Here is a 13613-nt window from a genome sequence, read left to right as displayed (position 1 = left end):
CGAATATTGGTTAAGGATGGCACAATAAACTTCTGTCATGATTTGGTTTACAACCTTTGAATTCATAACACCATTGTTAATGAAGCATTGTAAATGCTTGCTCATGATTGTGCATTCAGCAGTAGTGTAAGACATCAATCCTTGTGTTTTTGGAGCTTGCCTTGTGCGATTAAACTCTTAATTCAGGACATTTTTTGACAATATTGAGGTCGAAGCATTTATTATTTTATCAAACATATCCAATAACAACATTTATTTATATAACACATTTTCATACAAATTATGTAGCTCAAAGTGATTTACAAGATGAAGAAAGAAAAAAATATAAAAATAAGATTAGGCAATACAAAGTAAAAAAGAAAAAAGTAAGTACGGTGGCCAGAAAGGACAGAAATAACAAAACTCTAGAGGGCTGGAGAAAAAAAAAAACAAAATCTGCAGGGGTTCCTAGGCCACAAGACCACCCATTCCCCACTGGTTCACAGCTTCACATGGAACAATTAGTAGTTGATGGTCATGTAGGCATGTGGCTTCCATCCATCAATGTAGGGACTGCATGGTGGTGGTGCAGATCTCCACCACAGACAACCAGAAAAAGAACAGCAGAGAAAGTAGGGGTTAGTATGGATCACGGAGCCATGATAAAAATGATAATTAAATGCATATAAAGAATATCAGAGTTAACTAAAATGAAGTTATAAGAAAGCCCTATTAAAATAATGTGTTTTAGCAGTTTTTTTAAATGCTCCACCATATTAGCCTGGTGAATTTCTATCAGTAAACTATTCTATATTTTAGGGGCATAACAGCAGAAGGCTGCCTCACCACTTCTTGTAAGTTTAGCTCCGGGAAATATAAGCAGACATTTAAAGATCTAGGGTTACGATTTGGAGTGTAAGGTGAGAGGCATTCCAAAATATAGGCTGGAGCGAGATTATTTAAATGAAGGCTTTGTAAACCATAAGCAGTATTTTAAAGTCCATTCTAAATGGCACAGGTGACCAGTGTAATGACATCAAAACAGTGGAGAGATGTGCTCAGATTTTTTTTTTCCTTGTTAAGATTCTGGCAGCTGCATTCTGCACTAGTTTCAGTCAGTTGATTGATCTATGTCCTTATCTTTCAAAGACTGAAAAGTATTTTCAAAATTTTACAAAAACCACACAGACTTTTGTACTAATTAATACTTTTTTGCAACAGGCTTTTGATGTACAAGTAAATTTGCATTACATCAGTGTGACAGTATTTCACATCATACTTTATCTTTGTTTTTTATTTCCATACATATCTAACATGGGTGCTCTTAATAGTCACCAGAAGTTTCCACTGTGTTTCTTTGTTGTAGAACACATTTTTGTTCAGTAAGTTTCTGATGGAGCATTAGTCATGGTCAGTAACTTTAAATAAGGGGAGAGAAGCCAGCAGAACCCTTATTGTTTTCCCAGGGTTCTTTTTTATTTAATAGAATATGATATACTATGCATTGTTCTTGGAGAAAGTACGACGTGATAGCCACTATTGAGAAGATAGAATATCAGCCAAAGTTTTTTACATTTGGGCAGCATGGCTCTGGCTGTTGTTTTTTGAGCTTCACATCCTTAGCAATGGCTTTGTAGCTTATTCCAGAATGAAACATGTCCACAGTGTTTATTTTTTGGGAAATGATTGAGGCATGATGTGCTTTTAGAAGTTGTCAACAGATAAATTCTCTTTGAAGGTAAAGGTCAAAGTTAACCTGATTCCTATCAGGCAGTTCTAAGCTAATCAGGCTGTAATTTTAATCACATTATTCAGAAAACTAGTCCTAATTATTTTATCATCATACCTGGAAATTATGTGTTTGACTTCCTTACACACCAACCCAGTTAAAAAAAAAAAAAAGCACAATACTTTTGTGTGTTTTTAATCCACCCAATTCCCCAACCCCCTAGGCTCTCTTTTTTTATTACTATACACATCAAAAAGTATGACAAGCTTCAGATAAATTACATTTACTGCTCTCTAAATGCTGAGTAATGCAAGAATGCATGACAGTGTCTCAGTGTCTACTGTATATATTTTAATATTGCTGCAGTGCTTTTTGATTGTCAGTTTTTCTTTTTTTCTGACAGGAAGCAATTCAGCACTGCTAGATTTGACTGGGCTTGACACATCTGTTTCTTCAGCTACACCATTTTACCCAGCAGTTCCTACGCTTTCACAAGGTCATATTGCTCCTCCTACTGAGATGAGTCTGTCTTTTCTTGATGATGAGCTCATGTCACTAGGTAATACATTCTTTATACAGTTTACATGTCTATGTTTCTGAAATTAGTATTATCTTCTCTTGAAAACTAACATCACAAAAACATCAGTTTTTTTACAAATAGAACCTTAAAGTGTAAAAGTATGTATCAATAAAATTACTAATATGTCAACATTCTTCATCCTTTTTTTACTGATTTTATTCCCCCATATAATTCTATTGAAACACCTTTTGAGCTCATTGTGAATAGTGTTTTGTTACTATAAATGAACAGATATTGAACATTAATTTCAGTGTTCATTCACTAGGTATATTTGTGTGTAAAGTATAATAAGATAGAGATTTGCTCCATTGGGAACAAATGTAAAGTAAAGGGTTCATAATTTTGACTAAATTAATCATTTATCTTGATCTCAAAATAGTACTGCATGGTATGTCCTAGCTAGGATTGTATCCCTCTCCTGCAAACACATAAAAGGCCAGGTGGTTAATAGTTTTAGAAGGTAGTGAAACTCCCCATACTAAGAGCAAAGACTCACTGCTTTTCGTTCTCTAAAGTGGAAGCTCCTGATATGAATGTAATGTTGCTGAACTAAATGAGAACTGCATGAATTGTAGTCAAGACGTTTGAGATTGTCTATTTTAAGCTTTACAGTAAAATAGAATTTTGCTGCAGAATGTCCCAGCGCCTGTTAAATGGAGGATCATCTCCTTATAGGTTTTTAGGGACATTACTGTCACATGTACAGAGTTCAAAGAAATTCATACTTGCTAAGCAACGTCCCACATATATCTAGTCTTCTGGCACCATCACTAGTTGGTCTACCTACCTTATCCCGAAAGCCATGTTTTCCCAACCTGAAGAATCTCAGAAAATATTTGTCACAATAAATAAGTACATGTTTAATTTCTTTTAAATAGTTCCTTTATCTCTTTTGATGAGAATATGCTTAAAAATGTGGTGACTGAGGGAGGACTCATTTGAGGAACAGAACTACAGACCTATGCTCAGTTTTAGTGTAAGATTCAACAGTGTATTTATATCCTGGGCAGGCTGTCTACACATTCTGTCACTTTACAGGATTATTTAATCACAGCAGCATTTCTTATCACTCAGGCCTAGATAAATAAAATGATTCCAACCAAAGAGCATTTTGTTCAACAGCCAGAAATTGCATTTCTTTATATTTTAGGAAAGACCAGTTTTACTGAGATTCAATAAATGTAGTGTTCCTGCAATGCAGATTGCTTTTACACTTATATTTGTTTTAGATATCTGTAATTTAATGTATTTACAGGTTAGTACTCTGAAGGATCACATTATATTTGATTAATAAAAGACTAACAATAGTGAAAAGTGAAATGATACTAACAAATAAGCCAATAATGTGCTTCACAAATACATTAAAGTTATCTCTGCTTTAAAAACACAATTGGAGCAATAGGAGGTGTGTAAAATTTCCTTTAATCTTCTGAAATGTATTAATGTTTAGATTTACATGTATGCTATAATATGACATTACATAATTTTATCGATTTAATATAAATCACTGCTAACATCAACTATATTCGGAAAAGGTATCCAGTTGAGGAATAGTATACTTTATTTGTTTGAAATTTTAAAAGCATTTTATTTATGTAGGGGCTGTATTTATAGGCATTTTCAAAACTTTGATCTTTTTAGTGGCAAAAACAATAAAATAAACCATTGCTTTGTCATGTATAATCATATGCATTGTAAAGGGCCATGTAATGTGCTCCGTGAAAGATATTTTGTAAGAATTGTTACTACCTTGTGCCTAACGCTTGCTGGTATAGACTCCAACTTTACCTGGTCTGAATAAGTGGGTTTAGAAAATGGAGGAATGAATACTGCCAGAATAAGGTTCAGTTCTCTGTTACCTAGTGCTAAATAAAGATTTCAGAAAAAGCTATTAATGGTGGAGGAATGCCTTATTGACAGTGTTTTGCAAGACATTGAATTGAAAGCTTCAATAGTATGAGGTGAGGTGATGCATTATTCCTACAAAGTGCTGGAAACGTTTCTTTAAGATATTTTCACATTGCTTAAGTGACTAATTCAGATCAACTGCATGTAAATATTTGATATGTGTAGATGAATTATTGTAAATAGCTGAAAATTGATAACTTATTTAAACAGACAGCGTCTGAAGGTCTGTCTACTGCTCCATTTAAACATTGTATATTGCCCTTTAATATTTACATGTCTTGTATTATTTGGAGTAAACAATTTATTTTTCAGATAGTCATCAATTTCTAGTGTAATCTGTAGTTTAATTTGGTGAAGGGATTCATTTAGACCGATTGGGGGAGTTGCCCCCGGAATCTTTACTCCTTATATTCATTGTAGAAACACTTCTGTGAATTGCATCTCTTGCTGAATGGCAGAATGACAATCCATGCAGGTAACTAATATGATCTAAATCATTATGAACTAAATTCTATCGTTTGCTCAAATTATTTTGTCGCTGAGCATTTCCATTCACCAGAGAAACATTATTTGTGTGTTTTTTTTTTGTTTTTTTTTTAGATTTAGGGAGCTGTGCTGTGAAATTCAAAATCAAGTTTTCTCTTCTGAAACCCCTACATACCTATTACTGCTTGTGGACTGTAGTGCTTTAGTCATTTTTGTTTCTGGATCTCCTCAAAATACAAAGCATGTATTATAGTTACAGTTAGTTTTAAACTTGGGTAAAATCCAGACTGTTGTTCTGAGTGATAGTCCAACTACAGTTTTTTAGCTAAAGTGTATAGCCATTAACAACACAATGTTGATCTTCTTCCAAGAAATTAAACTTGCAGTAAATGCTAAAATAGTAGATGTTAAACTCTTATTTGTCTGTTGCACTTTGTAGCACCATGGGTTGCAGATATTTTTGGCTATGCTAGATTGTACATGTGTCTTTCTTTTTCCCTTTTAAGTACTAAGTTATTGTCTGATTTTTTTCCCCCCTTCCTAACAGTGAAATGCAGACCTAAATATGAATGAATATCATTTAAAACTTTTAATTTATCCAAATATACTGTTATTTTATTTAGCACATTTTTTGACTTGGACCTAAAATAAAAAAAAAAAATTTGGTTTGTCTGCAGTTAGGTTTGAAGGCTTTGGAGTGTTATTTAGACTCTAGACCACTGACTACATTTTTACTATTATGTTCTAGGTTTCAGTAGTTACATATATTTTTGTGTTTATGCTTTTTTTTCTGACTACATAATTTTTTTTTTTTTTTTAGGGCTTAATGAGACAAATCCAACTCCAAGCATAACTACCCAAACCTTAGACTCCAGTGGGTGGCACTCCTTTCAGGTACAGGTTGTTTATTTGTTTATGCCATATATTAATTTGGAGACTTTTTGATGATGGACAAAAGACAGCAATAAGTGCTTACTGGTCAATATACTTCATCTTACTGTTATACAAGTAAATAGTATACACTGTAAGGTGTGACCAGAATTTATTCTTGAATAGCAGTCTTCTTCACCACCTAAATTGCAAAAATGCAAACTGCAAATTTCTTTTCTGAATATATACTTAATAGTAGTTAAAAATTGTTTGCCTGAGTTGCTGTATCTTCAGTGTGTGACACATCACTGAGCTGTGTTCACCATTTCCAGCTAACTTAAAATAATATAATACAAGTACTACCAGTTCTCCTATTCACAAGATGCTCCATAAAATGTACACACTGCATACAATCTTCAGTTGCACATATTTGCCCAATTGTATAGCTTTATTTTCGGAAAACATTCTCAGTACATGCACAGATTCATAACTATAAAATAAAACTATGGCACTATTCAACCTGTATACATACATACATACAGTAGCTGTGCAAAAAGGGATTAATAAATTAAAATATTTCCAATAATTCTTTTTCTAACTATGGCAGCACAGTGGCACAATGTGTTTTATGGATTCAGCATCTTGGGGGTTGAGATTGTATGTCCTTTTTTGAAACCGTTTCTCTGCCTGCTAGTTCTGCAGTTAATTTCTAAGGCATCTTTTTTATGTCTTCCAGATGTTTTAATTTTGCTAACTATTTGGATATTAAATATATAGTTAAAAATGACTAATGAAAAGTGAAATTTTTCACATGTAAGGATGTGTAAGGTTTTCATTCTTTCTTTGTAACATTTAGTAAACACATTCTCTCAGGCGGTGTCCTATTGGCATGAAAGCTGGGAAATCATTGAGGCCAACTAAGCAAATGTTATGCATAACTAGAAGACCGCATATTGAGCTCACCATAAAAATGTTTTAACAACAATAATTTGAGTAATGTTAACATCTAGACTTGAGTTATATTATGCACAGTAACTGCGGCACAGAGTTCCTGAACTAATCATTCATCATACACAGAGCTGAGTCAGTTTTATAAGGCCTGATATTTTCTGAAGCTGGGTGGTCAGTCTGACGTGGAGGGGCACATGTGTTCCCACAAATATGTGACAGTGAACTTATGTTGGGTGATGATGTTAAAAGGAAGGTCTCATGACTGATAAGTAGAGAGTTAATGTTTGAGGGAAAAAAAAGAGAAAGACTTCGACCTAATAAATGTTCTGTATTATTTTGTTTAAAATGAAAATCCATACTGCTTTATCCAGAGCTGGAAGCTCCTGATAACAGTATATTGCACAAACAGTACATTAAATAAGCAGTAATAACAACAACTTGGAAGACACACTGAGAATCTAAATCATGAACATAATTTTTTTTAACTAGGACATGCAGGATTTATTCCTTTTCGGCTTCTTTAAACCTCTTGGTATGAGTCTATTTTTAAACAGTTCTGAAATGCTCTTTCATTTATGTAGAGACATATTTACAAAAGTACAGTATGCTTTTCACAGTCAATCAAAGAGTGGCGCCAAGAATAGAATTGGTGATCACAAACACCTTAACTCTTACAAGAAAAACGCCTTTATGTATTTTTTTTCAGTTTCTTATTTTGTATATTCTTTCTAGAGCAATGGCCCAATTGGTATGTGAAGCAAGGCTCTACAAAGTACTATTTACCTTGGTAGTGATCAGTTCTGAAATCGGTATAGACTCTGGGTAAATCCAAACCTGTGTTGAATTATACTACTGTCACTTGCTGTGAGTTTGTTTCCATTTGTCATAATTTAAGGTTATTTGAATTTGTCGATTACAAAGAATTTTGCCCCCCTACAAATGTGCTGCCTTCTATCTGCTCACAGTTTGACCACCAATTAATTGTTAATGTTGATGACTTTGATGATGTTTGGACATATTATATCTTACAAACTTTCTCAAAGTCTTTCTACTTATTTTATTTTTTTACTCGGAGCACAAAATGTCTTTCTTCATTGAGGTATAGGATTTCAAAGTCATTTTCTTTGGTCCATTTATGGGCAGGTACAGATTAATGCTACTTCAATCTCTGAAATTACAACAATATGTAAACCGTAGATTTTGACACATTTCTAAATCATTTTATTTTGGTGCTACTCGATTATATCACAGACTACCTTTGCAATCTCTATGTTAGGTTTTTGTGTTTTTAAAAAAAAAATAGAAATTGTAGTGAGATCTACCAAGTCTGTATAAGATCTTTAATCATTCATGTCTTTTCTTTGTTTTAGTCTTCTGATGGTATGGATCCAACTACTCCAGCAGCACCGGCTGTGGTACTTAAACCAGCTGTGCCAAGTAATCCTCCATCCACGCAAGGACCTTCAGTAAGCAGCAAGGCCCTTGATGATCTAGATCTTCTAGGGAAGACATTACTTCAGCAGTCTTTGCCTCCAGAAGCGATGCAGGTTAAATGGTATTTATCAAAATTTACTTTAAACCATATTAACAGAATTTCCAAGCATGGTGTGACAGTATTGTCATTTTGCATTGATATTATAATACTTTTAAGATTCAGAAAACCCAGTTAATTTCTAAACAATGCTATATATAAGTTGATCACTTATCTCTGCTTAAAATGGAGCCTTTTCAAAGCTGTTCTCTAGCCACATAGTAAACAAAGTGGCAACTTTGCACCCCAGTTTCCCAGTTTAAACCCCACAGGCAAATAACAGGACAGTTAATGCCTACAGTATCCTGAACAAACCTGGAAATCCCTTGCAGTATGGCATAACATCTTCTTTCTCTATATGAATACAGTGCCTATAAAAAGTAATTTAACCCTTTGGACGTTTTAACTGTGGTGTCTGCAAGGTCCAAATTGTGATGAGTCAGTATCATGGCTAACCTACACCACGAAGACAAAAGAATAATCTAAATAACTCTTTAGAAAGGTGACTGAAAAGCACAGTCTTGGGAATGGATGCAAAAAAATTTCCCCATCAGACAATATGCCATACATGAAAATACAGGGACATCCTGGGGGAAAAACCTGATAAAGTCTACAAGAATCCTGAACCTCAGGAGAAGATTTGTTTCCATCAAGTCAAGGACTTCAGACAAAGTCAAGCTACATGGGAATGGCTTCAAAATAACAATGTTGATATCCTGGAGTGGCTGAGTAAGAATCCAGATGCCTATCCAACTGAGAATGTATCACTTTGCTTGAAAAAGGCTGTTCACTCATGATCACTATGCAACCTAGCTGAGCCTGAGAAGTTTTCCAAGGAAAATTGTAGTGTCCAGATGTGCAAAGCTGATAAAGACCTGTGCGCACAGGCTCAAGGCTGGAATTGCCAGTAAAGGTGCAGCTACTAAATACGGATTTGAAGAGAATGAGTACTGTGTGGTCAATTATTTTGTGTTTTGCTCTTGTAATTAATTTGAATAACTTTGCACCTTGACATTAAAGACTCTTTTTTTCTGTTGATTAAAGTAAAAAAAAAAAAAATCCACTGTAACTCAGTGTTGTATAATTATAAAATGTGAAAACTTCCAAGGGGTAAATACTTTTTATCGGCACTTATATATACAGCAATCTTCTCAAACTTGTGTAACCCAGTTCTGTGCCACAAGGGGCGTGACCCAATCAATAAAAACAAGAAAATAATGAAATATTATTGATTCCACATTGAAACGGTTCTTTTCTATCAGAAAATTAAATTTCCTCCACACAATATCTGTCCTCTTCAAGAGCAGGATCCAGAATGAATGTAAGCTTCTAGTTGTCGACCTTCTTAAATAATGGAAGAGATGGGGCTTTCGGAAGCCTTGAGGAAGTGATTGTATCCAGTTCATTAGAGATTGTAGCCATACACTGTGTGTGTATGTATGCGTGTGTGTGTGTATATATATATATTAATATATATATATATATATATATATATATATATATATATATATATATTAATATATTGTCGGAGATGCCAGGGGCAACGACCCGACCGGGACGCCATGAGGGACCGGAAGAGGGTCAGAACCCACCCTGGATCACGTGGGGGGCTGCCTTCCTGATTGCTCTGGAGGCCACGGGTACAGGGCATGGAAACTCCACCCTGTAGGGGCCTGTGGTCACCGCTAGGAGGCGGAAGGGCGGAAGTGCTGGGGGGAAGATTTAGGACGGCACCCGGAGAGCTTCCGGGTGGACAGTCGGCACTTCCGCCACGCTGGGGCGTGGCCAGAGGAGGAATGCCGGGAACACCTGGGGCTCATCCGGGGACTGTTTAAAAGGGGGCGTCTCCATTCATTCAACGCTGGAGTCGGGGGGAAGCAGGACGAGGCACGAGGAGAGTGTGGAGTCGGCCCGAAGAGAAGGCATATTGTGGCCAGGACACTGTGTGTTTGGGGTTTGTGCACTATACCTATAGTATATAAATGGTCATTCACACATTACTTTTCCAGTCTCTTCCTAAAGTGTGTGCGTGATAGTCCTCTAATAAGTACTTCAGAGATTACCTCCATAGTGTGATTGCCTTTGAAGACACCCAATATGTTTTAATAGTTGCAAGTCATTAAACTGTTTTATTACCTAGATATAATACAGTATGTTTGTTGATTAATGTTGATAATGTGTAAAAACTGGAGTCATTTAAGGCAGGACTGCTACAGTGTCCTTACTTTTTCTTTATCATACCATCTCTGGCAGTTAGATTCACCTTTAACAGAGCAACGTGACACACAATTATATTTTAAAATAGATCATTGCATAATTTTCTGTACTTGCTTATACCAATATTAGTCACAAGGCAGGAAGCAACTATGCTCATAATTCTTTTGCAAGGCAGTATGCATGTGTTTAAGATATGTATATACAAAAATAAATAATTATATGCAATAAATAAGGATGATATTGTGATGCATTGGATGATGTTGCTTATTTATAGATGAAGTGTCATGAGTTATATGTCTAGTTATTGTCTGTGTATAGTTTACACATTCTCCATTAGTCCCTTTTCCTCCCTTATGCCCTTAATGCTACTTTAATTGGCAGCTTTAAATTGGCCCCGTTTGAATGCAAGACTATGTGTTTGCATGTGATTGAGCCTTGTGATGGACTGGTGGTCTGTTCAGAGCTAGCTTCTAGCTTTCATTTGCTACTTCCATAACAGTCTGCCCATGACCCTGAATTGGATTAGGCATGTAGACAATATTGGGTTACATACAGTCATTGCATGGTAATCTCAAAAGTTATGTACAACATAAAATAAAATGTACTGAATTTATCTTGGCTACTGTATGGCAACATAAAAAAGAACCGCTTTTGTCTGGTGATGCTTTTTCGTAGTGATTTAGAAAAGAGGACATTTTCTACAATGTATTTTTTATTTCCTTCATGCTTATTTTTGTACCTGACTGTTGTTTGTTCTACATTTTATAGAACATTTAACATTCTGTCAAAATTGTGTATGAGGTTCAGAAAGAGTGACCCTATTCTCTTAAGTATTAACAATTAATCAAGTCATTTATTTTAGTTTAGGTGGAAAAAATGTGCTTACTCGTTTTGTTTTTCAACTGAATCTTTGACTTAATAAAGCATAGTTTCTTCACTACAGAATTTTAATGAAGGGAGTGCAGTAATTTTTTTATGTTTGACAATAATACCAACATATGTTTTCTGCAATTTTGAAGTGGACCAAACAAGTTATTTGGATCATTTATAACCACATTCTGTCACATACAGGAGATGCAAAATCTTAAAAGCTCCCTATATATAAAAGGGAAACTGGTTTCTAGAAATCCTTCCATTATAGCTGCAAAAATGTGTTATCAGCAGCAACTTGATTTGACAATTAACAGTAACCTCATCAATAAAGAAATTCTAACATTACTGAAAGCATTCTCACTTATTATGTTTGGTAGACACAGTCTTGTCCTTAGTAGTATATGACAAGATTATTTTAGTGCATAACTAACCACACATTTAAAGAAATCTTTCCTTTTAGGCTACATCGTCCCAAAATTGCTGACTTTTTATTCTGTAGCTGTCTTTTTTTCTGACATTTTTTTGTTTTATCTTTTAAGCATTTAGTTTTAAAAATGACTGCAGTATTTTCTATTTTTAAAATTTTCTTCATTATTGTTATGTTTTCAAGGGATAAACAACAGCAACATGCAAAGCCAACCCTTCGGGACCTGCAGCATAAATCAAACCCACTTGGTACTGTAGCTGGCCCTGCTGTTTCTAATAGCTCCGCTCCAGTCTCAACTAGCCCATCTAAACCTTCCTTTTCTGGTATGACGTCCAGCACAGTAGAGCAGACTGTTTCTCAGCTCGGCTCCCTAGCATCTGCTGCACAGCAAGAAGAACTCAGCCTCGCTAATGTCAATGTCCCACTCGAGTCCATCAAACCTAGTGAGTGACTTTTGTTCTATAAAACTAATTTCCTCTACTTTGTTTCTCTGAATTATTCAGTCATTTCCATAAACAGAGTCGCCATAATTTTTTTATATGAAATCTTTTAATAGTTGTTTTTTCAATGAGAGATTGAATTCTTAGTATTACAGTAGGTTTAAAAAGGATACACTTACTGAAACCTTTTTACAGTTTGTTTTGGATTAAGAATTCTAATGTGTTTAATTTTGATTTATTTGTCATATAGCCCCACAAACATGAGATATGTTAAAGTATATAAAAATTGTACAGATTTTGCTAAACTAATTATAATTAAAAAAAGGAGAATTGTTAAGATCATTCATGTTCATGCCCTTTTGTATGACGCACTCAAACAGATTTGGATGCAAACAGTTGTCATATAGTTAGTTTCAGCTACCCTCTGTACAATTTCAGTATTTAAAATGGGATCAGGTTTGATACATCTTCATACAACATTGATGGACTGAAAGCCAGAAGTCTACGTGACCATCATCATCAGGTCCTTCCATGAAAATATGATGATTTATGTTAGGTAGAATGCCCAGAGGGGACTGGGCGGTCTCTTGGTCTGGAACCCCTACAGATTTTATTTTTTCTCCAGCCTTTGGAGTTTTTGTTTTTCTGTCCACCCTGGCCATCGGACCTTACTCTTATTCTATGTTAATTAATGTTGACTTATGTTTATCTTTTATTGTGTCTTCTATTTCTCTATTCATTTTGTAAAGCACTTTGAGCTACATTTTTTTTGTATGAATATGTGCTATATAAATAAATGTTGATTGATTGATTGATTGATACATCTAGGTGAAATTGCTTAGGTTGGTAGTAAAACTCTTAACAATTGTTTCATAATTAAGAAACAAATGAACACCCAAAACAAATCTGGAATAAAGTTACTTTAAAAGTACCAGAAGCTTAAAAGATATGTCTTAATGGCCAATCTGCCTAGAACAGAGGATTCTTAATATTAGAGTATTTAGACATGATGGCTACTAGTCAGGGAATATGTCAGGGTAGCTGTGGTATTTCCAAAGATGTAACAGCCAACAAAAACTGACTTTTATCGCTAAATGTTTTCATTTGCCCAAGTGAAGCATTACACTTAATTCTGTATGATGATGTACTGTAGATTGTGGTAGTTGCATGCTACAGCATCAAGACTTCGAAGTTTTGTGAAACTGGAAGGACAGAAATTAATGTCTACCAGTTTGAAAAGGTGGCAAAAACTTAGGAGTTCATGCCATAAGTCTTTCTAGCTGACATCATAATATGCATTAAATACTAGTGGATCTAATTATATTGTTTTTTAATCATTAAGATGAATTAGATGAACTATAGACATCTCTTAGCATATTGTAATATGGTGTGCTGATCAATGTAAAAAAAAAAATAAAATCCAATTTCAATATACACTGTGTGCACAATTATTAGGCAAGTGAGTATTTTGACCATATCATCATTTTTAATGCGTATATTCCAACTCCAAGCTGTATTAACTTGAATGCTTATTGGATTTAAGCGTCAGGTGATGTGTATTTGTGTAATGAGGGAGGGTGTGGCCTAAGGAGATCAACACCCTATATTAAGGTGTGCAGAAT

The 13613-nt window shown here is 34.8% G+C and overlaps 1 protein-coding gene across 2 annotated transcripts in view; it reads left to right on the top strand.

Annotated features, from left to right (window-relative positions):
• Positions 1-13613, top strand: part of gga1 (golgi-associated, gamma adaptin ear containing, ARF binding protein 1) — a 48345-nt gene that overhangs the window by 23203 nt on the left and 11529 nt on the right. For both annotated transcript variants that reach the window (XM_039765598.1, XM_039765597.1), the window contains exons 11-14: positions 2112-2267; positions 5503-5576; positions 7874-8058; positions 11735-11994. In XM_039765598.1, the coding sequence (XP_039621532.1) occupies positions 2112-2267; positions 5503-5576; positions 7874-8058; positions 11735-11994 (675 nt within the window). The remainder of the gene's footprint in view (positions 1-2111; positions 2268-5502; positions 5577-7873; positions 8059-11734; positions 11995-13613) is intronic.

Source organism: Polypterus senegalus, chromosome 10 (genome assembly GCF_016835505.1).
Source record: "Polypterus senegalus isolate Bchr_013 chromosome 10, ASM1683550v1, whole genome shotgun sequence".
In the NCBI taxonomy this organism is placed as follows: Eukaryota; Metazoa; Chordata; class Cladistia; order Polypteriformes; family Polypteridae; genus Polypterus; species Polypterus senegalus.
Note: the sequence above shows the minus strand (reverse complement) of the source record. Positions and strands in the feature narration are given on the sequence as shown.